Source organism: Trichophyton verrucosum (assembly GCF_000151505.1).
Source record: "Trichophyton verrucosum HKI 0517 chromosome Unknown contig00099_1.f1.exp, whole genome shotgun sequence".
NCBI classification, from domain to species: domain Eukaryota; kingdom Fungi; phylum Ascomycota; class Eurotiomycetes; order Onygenales; family Arthrodermataceae; genus Trichophyton; species Trichophyton verrucosum.
The window spans coordinates 1-16080 of NW_003315574.1; the positions used below are offsets into that span (position 1 = coordinate 1).

The 16080-nt window shown below is 50.7% G+C and overlaps 7 protein-coding genes across 7 annotated transcripts; 4 read left to right on the plus strand and 3 right to left on the minus strand.

The window, feature by feature from the left end:
- Positions 1-439: 439 nt before the first annotated feature.
- On the plus strand, positions 440-1240 carry TRV_01133 (rRNA processing protein, putative; the record flags this gene model as incomplete). The annotated part of the gene is made up of 1 exon (XM_003024624.1): positions 440-1240. One exon carries the CDS (start codon positions 440-442, stop codon positions 1238-1240), a length of 801 nt encoding a protein of 266 aa, XP_003024670.1.
- Positions 1241-2220: 980 nt separating this feature from the next.
- On the plus strand, positions 2221-3870 carry TRV_01134 (uncharacterized protein; the record flags this gene model as incomplete). Its single annotated transcript, XM_003024625.1, has 1 exon — positions 2221-3870. The coding sequence occupies one exon, from the start codon at positions 2221-2223 to the stop codon at positions 3868-3870; it is 1650 nt and encodes a 549-aa protein (XP_003024671.1).
- Positions 3871-5480: 1610 nt separating this feature from the next.
- TRV_01135 (uncharacterized protein) lies at positions 5481-6192 on the minus strand (the record flags this gene model as incomplete). The annotated part of the gene is made up of 3 exons (XM_003024626.1): positions 5481-5611; positions 5729-5877; positions 6041-6192. The coding sequence occupies 3 exons, from the start codon at positions 6190-6192 to the stop codon at positions 5481-5483; spliced, it is 432 nt and encodes a 143-aa protein (XP_003024672.1).
- Positions 6193-6343: 151 nt separating this feature from the next.
- TRV_01136 (uncharacterized protein) lies at positions 6344-7276 on the plus strand (the record flags this gene model as incomplete). Its single annotated transcript, XM_003024627.1, has 1 exon — positions 6344-7276. The coding sequence occupies one exon, from the start codon at positions 6344-6346 to the stop codon at positions 7274-7276; it is 933 nt and encodes a 310-aa protein (XP_003024673.1).
- Positions 7277-7651: 375 nt separating this feature from the next.
- On the minus strand, positions 7652-9711 carry TRV_01137 (uncharacterized protein; the record flags this gene model as incomplete). Its single annotated transcript, XM_003024628.1, has 2 exons — positions 7652-7714; positions 7867-9711. 2 exons carry the CDS (start codon positions 9709-9711, stop codon positions 7652-7654), a joined length of 1908 nt encoding a protein of 635 aa, XP_003024674.1.
- Positions 9712-10906: 1195 nt separating this feature from the next.
- On the plus strand, positions 10907-13121 carry TRV_01138 (uncharacterized protein; the record flags this gene model as incomplete). Its single annotated transcript, XM_003024629.1, has 2 exons — positions 10907-11585; positions 11647-13121. The coding sequence occupies 2 exons, from the start codon at positions 10907-10909 to the stop codon at positions 13119-13121; spliced, it is 2154 nt and encodes a 717-aa protein (XP_003024675.1).
- Positions 13122-13709: 588 nt separating this feature from the next.
- Positions 13710-14927, minus strand: TRV_01139 (carboxylesterase, putative; the record flags this gene model as incomplete). The annotated part of the gene is made up of 1 exon (XM_003024630.1): positions 13710-14927. The coding sequence occupies one exon, from the start codon at positions 14925-14927 to the stop codon at positions 13710-13712; it is 1218 nt and encodes a 405-aa protein (XP_003024676.1).
- Between the last annotated feature and the right edge of the window lie 1153 nt (positions 14928-16080).

Consider the following 16080-nt stretch of genomic DNA (forward strand, 5'->3'; position numbering starts at 1 on the left):
TAACACCAAGAATAAATCCATTATTGAAGTCATACTTGAGAGATCAAGTTAGCTTTAAATTTCTTGCAGCTGGAGGAAAGAGAGTGAAGACACCGCAATTATGAGGGCGAAACGGTCGAAGAAGTACCAGAAGCTCATGCGCCAGTATGAACTCACGTTTGGGTTCCGCGCGCCGTATCAAGTCCTAGGTAAGGCATTTGAACGTACGAGAACGTTATGAGGAGGGAAGTGACGCTGACTATTCATGGTATCTGCAGTGGACTCTCATTTCCTTCAGTCAGTGTATAATTTTAAGATGGACCTTGTACCTGCGTTGGAACGTACGGTACAAGGCAAAGTGAAGCCATGTCAGTCTACCTTGCACGATCGGAAGGGATAGCTCAACTGAACCTGGCTAACAAGCTGTATAGTTATTACAAAATGCACTCTAGCAGCTATCATGGCTTCTCAATCACCGCGGAAAGACACTGGCCATGCGCAGCGCCAACTGCGACCTCCACAGCTCCCTCCTCCAACCACACTACCACTACGATACTGCTCACACAACGAAGACAGCACACCTATTGACGAGGAAGAATGTCTTTTGTCGCTACTATCACCTAATCCCGATGCGAAGAAGAATAAGGAGCATTTCATTTTAGCTACGGCTGATCCAGCGCCGGAGACAACTACTCAACCAGACCAGAAGCGCAAACTGCCTCATTGGATGCAGGCGCAGGAAGGACTACAGCAGCAGCAGCAACGAGGGCAGAGATATCACTTGAGACGAGATGCGAGACAGATACCCGGTGTGCCGATTATATATGTTAAGCGCTCTGTGATGATCCTAGAGCCTATGAGCGAGCCGTCTAGTAATATACGGGAGGGATTTGAGGAAGGAAAGCTACGAAGTGGATTTATAGAACCTGCCACATCTACTGGAAAGAGGAAGAGAGGTGCAGAAGAGGAGGAGGAAGAGGATGGAGATGGTGGAGAGTGGGTGGAAGTCAAGAAAAAGAAGAAAGTCAAGGGAGTAAATCCGCTGAGCATGAAGAAGCCAAAGCAGAGGACCCAGACTGTGCAGAAACCGAGGAAGGCTGATGAAAATACAGCAAAAGGAGGCAGTGATATTGATAAAGGAACAGACGGAGCAAGCGAACAGACAAAATCGAAGAGGAAACGACGGCATAAAAAGAAGGCTGAGCCGATTGACGGAGCTGAGAAGGACAACGATACCCCAATTGCAGATACAGAGATATGAACTGTCTAGAAGCATTGAAACGAATATAGTAATACAGCTTCACGGCCAAACTTCATCTCCTTCATCGTACACTAAAGTAGAGATAACCCGGTATATAATTTGTACAGCGGAAATGACAAAAAACTCCCTAACTCCAAGCTACCCAGGGACATCTATGCGTCCATGATGGAGCCTTAACTGCTCGATTTCATCTGTCCTTGTGCCGCATCCTCGTTCCACAGCTTCTCGATTCTCGCCCTGTTCTCCCTAGCCTTCTCTCGGTTCCGGGATGCCCGCTTCAGTCTCTCGGCGTACAGGCAGCGGTTGACTTCTCGCTTGATATCGTTGCAGTTTCCGAAGACTTTGTGCATGAAGCCCTTTGCGTGGCATTCGTCCAGCATTGTCATGACCTCCTCGCAGTCTAGATGATCAGCAAGTGTCGACGCGGAAGTAGAAGCCGTCAACTGGAGCACCTACTGATGTTGTCTTTTGTGTGCAGGTGGGAATGCATTGTGGCAGTCCGCTTCTTTTCTTTTCTTCTCCTATTTCCTTGATTTATTCCTGTCTCTGACTGGCTTCCTTTCGGTCTCTCGGCCTCGTCTTCTGCTTGTCTGTTGCTTGCTTTGCTTCTTCTTGTTTTCTTCGACGTCAGCTTTTCGGTGATAAAATTCTGCCACAAGGCGGCGAGCGCATAACTTAGTTAAATCCACCCGATAAACAAAAATTTCTGATAAAGGAAAAAAAAAAAAAAAAAAAGGGAAAGCTTCGCCTTTTTGTCCTCAGTTACAATTTTTGACAGCTTCATATTTATATCAAGGAGACGGTTGACCGGCCATTCAAGACGCTGGAGTCGTTATAAATATATTGGAGTTATACCCTAGCCAGTTTATTTGGCTGGTCCTGCGCGCAATTGCAGGTAAAACTAGAGACTTGATTCTGCTACGAGAGCAGTCCCCCGCCATAGGCATTTCCAGCCGTAGCACGGCTTTGGATCGCACAGGATGTCGATGATAACAGCTACAGGATGGGTTCGACGAGGCGTGGCTGCCCAGTTCCCCGAACGCTACGAGATAGACGAAGCAGAGATAAGTCGAATCTCGAAACTCGCCAAAGTTCAGCTTGAAAGTGCGCGGACAGACCTGGAAGCTGCCCGGGATGCGGAAGGCGAAGGGGAAGACGAAGACGATGTCATGGAAACAGTAGACGATGCAGAGGTAGAAAAGGAGAGTGAAAAGAAGGGGGAGGAGGAGAAGAAGAGCAAGGCGGAGGACGAGGATGATGAATTGGCGGAATATGATATGGAACACTACGACAGTGACCCACGAGATGAGGAAGGAGAGGAAGTGACCATGTTTGGCAATGTCCAATCTCTGGCCTACCATCAACCACACGAGAAAGACCCCTACTTGGTGTTACCGAACAAAGCAGACGGCGCTGGTGACGATTCTGACGAAGAGCGAGAGGATCTCCAGATTCTACCATCTGATAACCTGTTGTTGGCTGGTAAAGTGGAAGACGAGGTGGCGCATCTAGAGGTATACGTCTATGAAGACGAGGCAGACAACCTATATGTCCATCATGACGTGATGCTGCCAGCGATCCCTCTCTGTGTCGAATGGCTTGATATACCCGTTGGCAGCCAGGCCAGGGAAACGGGTCGATCGCATGGCAACTTTGTCGCCGTTGGAACGATGGAACCCGACATCGAGATTTGGGATTTGGATGTGGTGGACTGTATGTACCCTAGTGCGATCTTGGGCAAGGCACCGGATGACGAGGGGAAGCAGCAGCAGCAGAAGAAGAAGAAGATAAAGAAGAAAAGCGCGATCAAGAAAAATGACGAATACCATGTTGATGCCGTGCTGGGCCTAGCTGCAAATCGCCAACATCGGAACCTGCTCGCTTCTGCATCCGCAGACTGTACCGTCAAACTATGGGATCTGAACGACGCAAACACCACCCGCTGCGCCAAGTCGTACAATCACCACACGGACAAAGTATGCTCTATCGACTGGCACACCAAGGAATCAACTGTCCTGCTAAGCGGCTCGTACGACCGCAGTGTGGTAGCGTGCGACATGCGCTCGGCAGAGGGCCAGGTTGGCCGTTGGACGGTCCCAAGCGACGTCGAATGTGTCCGCTGGGATCCGCTGGACTCCAACATCTTCTACATCACTACGGACGGCGGCCAGGTAGTCTGCCATGATCTTCGAACACCAGACTCTGCACTATGGACTCTGCAGGCCCACGACAGCTCGGTATCGTCATTCGATGTCAACTCTTTCATCCCTGGCTTCCTCGTGACAGGGTCAACGGACAAGACGGTCAAGATATGGAACATCCTTGACAATAAGCCAAGCATGGTCGTCAGTCGTAAAGTGGAGGAAGTCGGTAAAGTGTTTTCGACTGGCTTTGGACCCGATAGGGGGGTTGCGTTCCGTCTTGCTATTGCTGGTAGTAAAGGGGTAGTGAAGGTATGGGATACGTCAACTAACGGGGCCGTCCGCCGGGCGTTTGCTACCAAGATGGCGGCCAGTGCGGAGGAGATGGGTGTAAGGGAAGGGAGAACCGAAGTCGACGGACAGGGGATGGTTGGTGTTGCTGATGATGAGGAGGAAGATGACGATAGTGACGACGAGGAGATGGCATAAAATTGATAGTTGCAAAAGTGTGTATGGATCTAGAAGATATTAATATATCATGGCGTTTCATCTACATGATGTATCACCCACCCTATACATCGTACTATATGCCACTTATCCGACCGCTTGTTGGCCGTTGTATCATTATATATATGAAATATTTTATTATATTAGGGGGGATTAAGACGTATCCGATTCAATTTACGTCCAGCTCCCAAGTCAGGACTCTGTTCTCCATTTCTCCCAGGTTCTTCTCCAGAAGTCTCTCCATCTCCGCATTCTTACCTTGTTCAAGGAGACTTAACATATCCCACCAAGTCTCTTGGTCTCCAGTGAATCTCCGGTTAATCAATGCCCAAAACACCGAGTAAAACGCACAGTTCTTTCTAGCAGCGAGGTAGACGACCCCCGAGATTTCCCCTGTCCAATTCTGCTGCATGACGCCAGATAGCCGTTCGTTTCTAGTGAGTCTGCATCTGGCTATGGCTGCTGCATCTTCCTTAATTCGAAGACAATCTAAGAATTGAAGACGAGGCTGGTAGACTTTTGCCAGCCATCGGTACCTCCCGAGTAGTACTCTGGCTGCTCAAGTAACTCGCTCCCACCAGGGGGGAAACATGAGAGAACTCGACAGGAGCAGCGTAGGTGAACTCCCGGTCTATAGTCCCAACTGTTTTTGGGTCCTTTGTTTAGCAAGATATCCGGTGTCTAGGGCTGTGAGCATGACATGGTGCCCAACTCTGAGCAACGTCTGGCCTGGCAGGGGATGTTCCTGGATCTCTGAATATTGATCAGGCTGAAGCTTTAGATGTTGTAAGTATGGACAGGCGGTGGACGTGCTGCTGCAGCTGTCCAGGCTATCCCCGTATTGAATCCTGGGGCAAAGAGTCCCAAGATGACTTTACCTGGAAGGTAACTAACTAGCCAGTCACCGGCTCTGCATCATCATGAACAAGTACCCTCCCTCTCAGACAGCTGCTTGGCCCACGCATCGCAGACAGCATCGCTCTCCTCCCGGGCAACATCTTCGCCCGGCATGTGAGTGAGCATGTTGTCCACTGTGAAGTCGTTAGTTAGATGGCCGGACCTGGTCTGGCCGTGCGAACAACTAAGCTAGCCCCCATTGGACTGTCAGCCCCCGGGGAGCAGTTACATACTAACCAACTTGTTAGATACGAGCCCTGATTCTCCAGAGTAATACTGATGTCCTTGCATGGGGTTTCATCTTTTAGACGGCGGTTAGAGCCCATCCCTCGCAAGGTGGCCATCGCCACCTCCATGCCGCCGCCCTCACGACTGTCTTCACCATCGCCATCGCCATAGTGATTGCTGTCTTGTGTGTGCGTCAAGCGCCCATGTTATTCTCTCATCTGACATCGCCATGGCCCCGTATATGTGTGGACTGTCCATCCCGCCGTCCCTCCGCTCACCCGCCCACCCATGCAACAACAAGTCACTCTCTGTGACCTGGACCGCAACGTGTTGGCGACTTCCCGTGACTGGCCGGGTGCTGTTTGATCGCCCGTTGACGTTTCACCAGACTTCCCGGCTCGCTTCGCGCTGACAGGCGACCAGCACCTAAGAAAGGGGCCTCCCCCCCCTCCCCTCCATCCCTCTCTCTAAAAGCGCTTCTCCCGCCCTCCTCTGGCCCTCCCCTTGCCCTGCCTCCTTCTTCCTGCTTGTCTTCCTGGCTTCTTCTTTTTCTTCTTCTTCTTCTTCTTCGCTTTCTTCGCTTTCTTCGCTTTCTTCGCTTGTTAAAGTCAGTCTGACTAAGCGGTGCCTGGACTAAACCGAAAAAGGAAGACCCACTCTGGGAAAACCTTAAAGTTTCCCCTCTTATCTAAGCAGCCCCTCTTACATAATCAACCTTCTTCCTTTCGCCTTTTTTCGTCTTTCTTCGCCTCTCCTTCGCCTTCATCGTCGCCGCTCCTTGACGTCTTCTTCATCTTCGTCTTCGTCTTCTTCTTCTTCTTCCTCCTCTTCTTCATCTTCTTCTTCCAATCTCCTTCTTCCGTCCTGTCTTTCTTCTCTTTGCGCCCTTCGATAGAGCGTCCTGGCTGCCGCTCTCACTCGCCCACGTAGATCGTCTCTTACCGCCCTGCCCTACCAGCTTGACGCCCGTAAGGCACTGACAAGGCACAAGGCATCGCTGGCTGCTGTCCTCGCTCTCTTCACTCACTCGAATTCGAACTCGGACTCGACAAGACGGACCATCCCACTCTCGTTTTTGATACTCGACCGACGTCGTTTCCGTCTCAGCTTACGCTCTTTTATCGCATATTCTTGCGCTTTCACTCGTTCTCCGTCGCGGATCTTCTGCGTTTGCGCCATTTCTCTCCGCCAGTTGAAGGACCAGCACCGACAAACGGCGCAAGATCCCATCATTTAAAAAGGCCGCTGACTCCTTCTGCCATCAATTCACTTCTATCTACCCTCTTTATCGTCGAATCACCCCGGCTGCCTGTTTGATATACAGGCAAAAATGTCCGCTGCAGTGTCGTCCTCGCTGGGCCGCGCTTTTACCAAGCGCCAGAAGCGGCCAGAGGTGTCCGCCCCCATGCCCTTCCGCGAGGGACAGCCTCGTTTCGCTGCCGGAACTATCAAGCGATCCAAGATATCAGCGCCAGTCGAGCTGCTGTCCACCACAAACCTGCTTGCATACACTGCACCAGACATCCAGAAACATGGCAATCAGGGACACAGTCACAAGAACCAGCCAGTTATCTCGCGACCCATCATCCAACGCCAACACTCAAACCTCCAACATTCCACATCATCTTCTTCCTCCTTCCGATCAGCAGACGAGTCCGACGCCAGTAACTCGTTACACACCCCTAGCACCACAATTACCTCGCCGTCGCTTCCAGGTTCTACAGAGGCCTCGCCTATCCTGCGAGACAACGGCCACCAAAACTTGACCGGCTACTTCGACCAGCAAAAGGATGGTCCACCAAAGGCACCACAAGCTTCCCTGGAACAGAGCGCTCCTCCACCTTCCATCCCCACCCGTGCACTTAGCCATACCAAGAAGTCGCACCAGGAACTCTCTCGCCAACGGTCAAACTCCTCAAACGCCTCGGCGGGTCGACGCACCCCATCCTTATCCAACACATCTTCTCCAAACTCCACCTCGCTCTCCTCAACTCACGCCGCACACTCCGCCGCCGCCGCCGCCTCCTCCTCCTCCCGCTCACATGCACAAGACGTTCATGCCCACCCATTCGGCAAAGAGCTAGAACAAGTCAACGAGGTCGCAGAGGAGTTTTCCGCTGGCCAACTCTTCCGAGACGAAGATGAAAAGACCCTCGCTGCAAAGGGCCTCGTCAAAGTCGATGTAGTAGAGTACCTTGAGGAAGTCAAGGGCGTGTACGCCTACGTCTTTGGCGGAGATGTCGCCAAGCGGGACTGGATCTGATACTTGAACCCTGGCCCCACATATCCTGGAGTCGTGCAAATGTGTTACCGGTGGCTGATTTGATACCCTTTTTCTCTCCTTTTCTCGTCCCCCTGTTTTATTTCTGTTCTGATGGGTCATTATTTCATGTGATATCATACCATTTTATTCCCTCCCTTCGATTCTCATGCCATGCTCTGAAATGTGTGATGTGTTATCCTATTCCCAACATTTTTTTTTTACCACCTATAAACTTATCACGCTTCGATTCTCAGTCAAATACCTTGTTTATACTTGTATGCAAGTCATCTTTATTATTGATGATTTACCTTTTCTTTTTACCCGTGCGCTTGCTGGTGGCTTGTGCTGTGCATGCTTGATGCATTTACCACAACGTCATTTTGCAGCCGCCATCACACTCTCTTTTGTGTCATATTTGACTACTTTTTCCTTCTTGTCCTATAGTTTATTTCTATTTTATTTTAGACCGGAATATGATAGCTCATCAATCAAACATTCATTTATACAATTGCTCTTACACATATATCTGTGCTACTATGATGGCACTGCGTTTTTCTCGTTCAATCGTCTATACCGTCAAATACCCTTACTCTACAGGCGCCAGTAACCCTTTTGATATCCTCGAAGAGAGCTGCAACCGATGTCATGTATGTGGCAGCGCAAAAAGTATTTCCTGCAAAAAGAAGGCCAACCATAGAGGCGTTGCTGTCTAGAATAAATGCTCCAGAGTCACCTTGGCCGGAGAACAAACCCTTCCCATTGTGAGGCACAATTGCCCACTGGATATCGTAACTCTGAGATAGAGCGTCTCCAGATTGGCCTCCCAAGCCACAAGAGCGAAATCTTGTTGTTTCAATCCCATTCATGATGCCCTTCGTAAAGCCTGTCGATCGACCAAGCTTGAAAACGTTCTGGCCTGACACTGTATCAAAGTTCGCCTCCGTGACATGGCCTCCATGTATTGTTGGGTTGAAATATGGCGATACGAGTCCGTCAGGCAGCTTGTTTCCTGATACTCTTTCGGGACTGACATCTATTAGCGCCCAGTCGAGACTATGGCTGTCCTCATCCAGTCGGAGCCCAGAACCAGCATAAACCTTGCCGAAGTAGTTCATTCTTTCCAGCATAAACTCATCTGCAATCCGGATCTTCTCTTTATGAGAGGTGATGAATATTAGTCCATGGTCAAGTACTCCCTGCTCCTGTCGGCTAAGGAGTCTGTCAGGATCATTAGCCAATGCCAGGACCCGGTAATACTCTGGCGTCTGAAGACATGCAATAACCTCTCTGCAGTGAGCTACTATATCTTCGTAATCTCTACGGCAAGGATGGGAAACTTCAATATTGTTCTTCGGGTCGCTGGGTCGAAGGCCATGCGTTTGCCATGTTTCGATTGCTGGACTGTCAGTCTCATCGTTGACCACGCAGTGGAAACAGGTAAGACCACAGGTCCTAGACTTGCCATCTGAGAAATCTAACACTATAAAGCCACCGAAAGATCCTAGTCGTTTGGAATCGTGTAATCCAGCTAAACTTCCTCCGAAGCGAGCTTTTGCGCTGGGGCCACTTTCATCAAAGAAGTTATTGTTTTTGTCAATATCATGGGAGCTATAGACTGCTCCTCTCCCTATTTCGACCGCCACATTGTCAAGTCCAGCAGTACTGAGGACGTCGACAATCCTGTCCCTAATTGGCCGCCAGGAATATGCGTCATTTGTAGAGCATTCTGGTATTGTGATGACAACTGTAATAATTCCTTCGTTGTCTATCGGACCGCGTCGGAGTACATCCAAGGTAAGCCACCTTTTGTCGTTAATTATTTCGAGAACCCTGGGTTTCAGCGCCGGCCAGTGTTGCACAATGGTATCACTTAAGAGAATGGCAGAGGATATTCTTGGTATATAGGCGATGGGGTCACCAATCTCAACATTAACCTCTTGGCCAGCGGAGGTACAAATAGCCCGAATTTTCCCGTAGAGCTGAAACCAAGTATCTTCAACTGTACGATTGTATTTGGCTTTAGCAATAATGAGAATAAATGGTAGAGGCTTATCACGAGATTCCCTCCAACGCCGCTTAAGAACTGACATCGCCTGGAAGTCGATATTGGACTCCTGGATAGCTTCCATGATTTTTCCCCGCATTTCTGAATCAAACACGTGGGTTATTGGGTCAGCAGAGGTTATAGGGAACGTAGCAGCTGGCAGACGGCATAAGACTGGCCCTCCCACTCGGTGACCTTCATATATGATTTCAGGTTCTTCGAGATCTGGCAGGGGGCTATCATCCAAGGATGAAGAGTGGTTGCACTGTCTGAGCCATTTTCTTTGAGGTTGGGATTCGGATACACCAGCCTCTGATAGTGATGTGGCTATTAGTGGTAATGGTCCCGCATACACCACCTGGGATGTATGCGGGTACGTTATACTGACCATAAGCTTTCTAGTCTATATATGCTGTTAGGTGGGGAAGGACATGTTGAAAGTCAGAAGTAACAAGGAATTTATTTCAAGGACTGGATGTGGAATCTAGCAAGCTTCATAACAGTGACTACACATTCCGCTACTTCACTGCACTGACCTTAGCAGAACAGTCACAGCCACATGCAGAGTCACAGAGTATCGGAGGGCAGAACTGTGTGCTGGAAACAGAAACGGTCAGAAAGTCGGGGGACAAAAAAAAGAGGAACCTGAGAAACTGATATGCTAAAGGCCAGTGGCTGATAGAGGCAGGGTCCCCTTTTATATTACAAGGCGCCCAGTGTCGATGATGTCAAGGTCAAGGAGACGGGAGGACGTTTAGGCTTTTACTTAGCGGCAAACTTTAACTAGTTAGTGGCCGAGCTCGCACATGAACGACCGAGTTAAAGCCCCACTTGCCGCGCTAAACAACCAATCCAAGAGGTCCAGGCGCTTGCAATGCAGATATATTATTAGAAACATAAGCACTTGGGCCCTACAGAGTATTTACTACGTAGAAGGTTGTGCAATAAGGAGAGTAAAAGCACCTATAAGTCAACACTGGTATTGTATAGCTGTAACAACAATCTCTCGGTAATACGTTCGCTATTAAAAATACACTCGATTCAAATCGGGAGAAGCACTCGGTACACGCAAGTACTAGAGCACCACAGCCTGCCAGATAGTAAGTAAAACAGTTTCTTCACATTTCTTCCCAACCATCCCTTTCTCTGTTCCCCTCATCCCCAGCGCCCTCGCCGTCGTCGCTTCGCGTCCCAAAAAGGAAACTGAACACAGGACAGCTGAGTCATCATACGCGTGACTTCTTGGCGCGAACCCCACAAAAGAGAAGGAAAAAAATATTTTTTTTTGGGCGGGCAGAAAAAGCATCACCGCCTTTTGAATTTGTCTCTTTTCTGTCCACCACACAAAACGACACGACAAAAAGAAGCGACTTCAGCTTCGGCATCGCCAGGCACACAATAGATAGATAGAGCAGCCAGCTTCAACTTCCACTCTCTCGCTTCTGTCGCGCCTCGCGATCTGTTTGGTTCCTTCTCAGGATGATAAGTTGCGGAGTCTCGGCCTTTTGTCTGCAACATCTGCCGTGATTTCTGCTCGTCTACTCGCCTCGCCAGGCTGCAAACAGACTCAAGAGCACGACGACAAGATGGTCTCTGTTACGCACCTCCCATCGACTCCGTCATCTGTCTCAAAGCCCTCGAAATCAATCCTAAAGACGTTCTCATCTGTCGCTGGCCAGAAACGCAAGCAGCTCGATCTCACGATCCCGTCTGAGCTCTCGACAGGATCGGCCTACTCCGACACCAATGCCAGCCCTACAACCGCCACCACACCCGGCGGTTCTCCTGGTCCCCGCAGAAAACGCTCCCGAGTCAAGTTTGATATCTCCGTGAGCTCGCCGGTGAGCCCAGTAAAGACGATGGACACTGAAGTTGATGAGAAGGCTGCTGAGAGAGAGAGGGCGTTGACGAGAGAGGAGGTTAGGCGCGCCATCCAGAGACACCTAATGGGCCATAGTGAAGGGTACGACCGTATCAAGGAGATGTTTTCGGTCGATCCCAAGGCCTTGGAAGATGATGGAACACCTGTCTTCGATCTACCTAGTCCAGTGTCGCTGAAAAACCATCTCATGGGCCTTTTAGGCAACGTTTCATCGCTGGACGGTTCATGCAGTGGTCTGGTACACGCGATGCTTAAAAGCGAATGGGTCGGCAGAGACACGGCGTATGTCAAACTGTTTGCTCAGTTTCTGGCCACTCTGTGTGCTGCTCGTGGTGGTTACCTTAATTCTGTCCTTAAAATGCTCGTTAACGGCTTGCAGCAAGGTAAGAACAGTCTCCTTCCCAACATATTTCTAAGATGACGGCAGACTAACATTAGGTACAGTCGATCCTCGATGCGGAAACTTGCCTGATTATGATCCTGTTGACAGTTCAGAGATATACCATCGAGTCCACTATGCTATACGTTCAATCGCGCAGGTCGTCCCCGCTTGCAGCGTTACTCTCTCTCCTATCCTATCCTCCAGCTTCCCCCACGACTCCGATCCAGTAAAAAGTCATCTTGCCTACACACGAAACCTCATCAAGATGATATCGTACCTCCCAGAACTTCGATCTGACATCCTTGCCCTCATCACAGAGAAGCTGGTCAAGATTGACGCCCAGAACCAAGTGAATATGGAAGACTTGGATGAAGATACTCAGCAGGATATCATGGACGCGCTAAATGCTGCGGACCCGGCTACCTTTGAAAAGGATGACGATGATGATCTGGATGAGGAGTCTGAGGTTGGTGAGGACGACGCTGATCCGGATCTCCAACGCATCAAGTCTGTAAAAGCGTGCATGCTCAAGGTTGACTTAATGGTCGACATCTTGTTCGAGTACTACAACTATCCTTTCATCTCTGGCTCGCTTGAAGACCAAGAACAAGTTCTCGATTTTCTCCTAGCTCATTTCCAAAGCATCATTCTTCCATCCTACCGCTCTCGACACGCTCAGTTCGTCCTCTTCCATTTCGCCCAGGCCTCCCCCATCTTCGTCGACCGCTTCGCCACCACATGTATCGAGATCATCCTGAGCAAGTCTCAGCCGGTTATCATACGCCAATATGCCGCTGCTTATCTTGCCAGTTTCGTTGCTCGCGGTGCTCATGTTTCTGGCGATGTGATCCGTGATGTATTCAGTCTACTTGGCTCACACGTCCTATCTCTTCTGTCATCTTACGAGGCAGACTGCCGTGGCCCCGACCTCCGTCGTTATGGGCCATTCTACTCCACTGCTCAAGCGCTATTCTATATCTTTTGCTTCCGCTGGAAAGATCTCACCATTGCTGCTGTTGAGGCTGAAGCAGAAGGCAACTCTCTCCCCCACCTGAATGTTGATGAGGTGTCTTTCTCACAGGAGATGACCAACATGCTACATCGAACGATCTACTCAAAGCTCAATCCTCTCAAGGTCTGCTCGCCAGGCATCGTTGCTGAATTCGCCAAGATCACCCACTACTTCGGTCTTCTCTACCTCTACCCGAAACTCGAGAGCAACAAACGTATCCGCATCCACAGCTTCCGCGGTATGGGTTCGATGGCCATGGATACAATGTATGGAACCATTGAACGCGAAACTCGTGCAGACGACAACCTCGCCTTCCAATTGGATGACTACTTCCCCTTTGATCCGTATAAGATGCCTCGCGGTGCCAGACGCCTGCAGGGTGATTATATTGACTACAAGGATGTCAGAGTCGTAGGCTTGGATGACCGTGGTCTAGACGAGGACGACGATGATGACACCGCCAGCGAAGACGAAGACGAAGATGAAAACGACGTCGACAGGCACACAGAGACAGAGGAGGAGTAACTCTACCAACATCTACGCATGCTCTTTGCACATACACCCAATTTTTCTTTTACAGCCATTTTTCTTTCTAATCTTGATACCCCGGTTTTTAACCACTTGCTTGAACCGAACCACAGGACAATGCTCTATCTACGGGCGTCAGTTATCTACCATTTTATCCTATCCTCTTTTTGCTCGATTTAGCGCTGCTCATCTACTTCCCCTTCCTACCTATGAAAGAATATTAAAAGTTTCATACCTGCCCATTCCCTTTTGTCCGCCTATGTTAGAGACAGAGGCAGGAATACAGTCTGTCCTCTTACCGTCTGCTTTTATTTAATCTCCATCTCATCGGTTTCCGGGTCTAGGTTGGTGTGGCGGCGTAAAAGCGGCTTTTTATTTGGCCTTTGATATCACCCTTGAAAAGTTGATCTATGTGAAAAGCAGGAGAAACTAAACCATAAATAAAAAGTTTTCTATATTTCTCTCGAATGTAATCCTAAAAGATGCCGTAACTGTCGTAGATTAACTGCATGGTGAAAAATGCAAATGCAAGAAGATACTAGTAATATCGTACAAGAGTGGGTTAAGAGATGCTGCCCTCCTTCCCTATGCCCGTTCGTTAGCCACTCTTAGCTGCTCTGCCGCCGTCCGGTAAAAAACATCTATACTCTCCTGATCTCTAAGGGGATTGACAGATTTATCCCATGCGTGTTTCTGTGACTCTATCATCATCGACCGAACAATCTTGCCTCCTCCGCAGTCCTTGAGCTTTTCCACAAACTCGTGCCCTTCGTGGAGCAGCATGTCCCACTCGCAGACGTACAGAAAAATATCCTTGGGCAGAGCATCTGCTAGCAGTGAAGGAGGTGCCAGTAAAGGCGAGGCGTATGGCAGATGTCTACTGGCTTCATGAGGCATGTAGCTGTGGTCGAACAAGGTCGTCATGAACTTCGGCAGCGTCTTGGACGGGAAGACGCTTCTGTCACGGCGTATGTGTCTGGGCAGGACGTAGTCGACTATCGGGTACCATGATATGATGGATATTATCCGCAGAGAAGAGCGAGGCGTCTGTGACTGGCCGTTATCATTGCTGCTGTCGCCGCCGTTGTTCGCGGTGGTGGCCGTGCTTGTATGTCGAAGCAGATGCTGTGCCGACTGGGACCTCGCGGCAGACGGCCTGCTGGTGCTGCCCGGGGGATACTGCGACAACGTCGACAGATGCAGGTTTATCGAGCTCCCGTCTCGCGTCTCGTAGGGGGTCAGCGTCGTCGACGGCGCCGGCGAGGGCTGGAGCGAGTCTTGCTGGAGCAGATGGCGGCGCAGGGGAACGGTGAAGGCGAGATTCCCGCCAGACGAGAAGCCGGACAGGCTGACCCGCGACACATCCAGCGCCAGCTCGGCCGCATGGTCCTCGAGATACTGCAGGGCCCTGACGCCGTCGTCCACAGCGGCCGGAAAGGGCGCTTCGGGCGCCAGGCGGTATTCCACGCTCACCACGACGCTGTCGGCGCCTTCGACCACCGCGCGAGCCCAGCGTGCGTCGTCCGTCGCCGTGCCGATGCAGAACCCGCCGCCGTGGAAGTTGACCACGACCGGGTACCGGTGGCCGGCTCGCTTCTGCTCAGCGTACCGCTTGGGGGTGTAGAAGCACAGCTTGACCCGCTGCGAGTCGAACCCGTCCAGTCGAGGCAGCGTTCGAACGAAGGACGGGCGTGGTGGTATCGGCGGAGGATAGCCGTGGAGGACCATGCCGATGCGCATCAGAAAGCGCAAGATGACTATCTGCACCCGCATCCAGGCCCTGTTAGGAGGTCTCTGCTCCATTGTCGGCTTGGGATCAGGAGCGTCAGTTCGCTTTCAATAGATGTTTTATGTGTAGTTGGTTGTTATACAGGCGCCGCGGGCACCGGTCGAGAGGACATCAGACGAGCAGCACAAGGCCCCAGAACCGACCAGAAGACGACCAGCAGAGCAGCAGACAGACGAGCCTTGGTCATTCTTAGCCGCGCCGTCGATGTCTCATGCCTCAATCGCACGTCTGAGCAGCAGCCTTGTTCCTCCCGGACTTCAGGGACAGAATAGCCAGCTGCTTCAGCCACGATGTCTTCCTCGCCCTCCCCTCTGTGGCGAGACGCAGGAACATCCGGCTCCCTCTCTACGGCCGGTGACCAGCTCCGGACTGGCCGTAATAATAACTAGCTAATAATGGCTTCTGGATGCTTTGACTCTCTTATTATTTCTTCTTCTGCCTTGCTCGGCCTTGCGGCTCGACTCTTCCGGTTGATATGACGTCGATGGTGCGTCTCACAAAGCTTGCCGGCCTGCCCGCATAACTACGATATCCCTGATTATTACGCCCGCCAGAACAGGAGCAAAAAGTTAGCAGGGCCGGGGTTGGCTGCTGCCTCGTTACTCTCGCGCAAGGGCGTTGGATAGACAGCGAGGGTCCTCTCGAAGATAACTAGTTAATGGTTATATGACTGTCTCGAGAACCGATAACTACAGCTGCGGGTTGTTCTAGTTCTCTCGACATATATGGATGCAACCACGGCCGCAGCGGAACAGTTGCTCGCCCGTCACTCCCGGCAGCAGGGCAAGCCCAGTCGCAACAACATCACAGGCTATTCGGATCACGGAGGAAAACATACTCTGGTTCTCCGTGGTTCTCTGCATCATAAAGCAATTACAAAGCTCACCCGCCTAGTAGCCGGTGGGCCCAGAGAAGATCGCTTCGTTGATGACGCCCTTACCTCGCTTCCGATAGTGCCTGTACGTACGGCTATAACTAGAGGCCTTCCTCGCCCACTGCCGTTCACTTCTGCCTCTTCTATCTTAACGCAGCTAACGTCCTCAACTTTAGACTCGCTAATCAGTGACCCAATCCTTGCATCCGTTGGTGTTGGGACGTCATAACTCCGAACAGGGGTAAACCGCTCTCCTCTGGATACTTATCTGTCCCGGAGACCCCGCGGCAGTC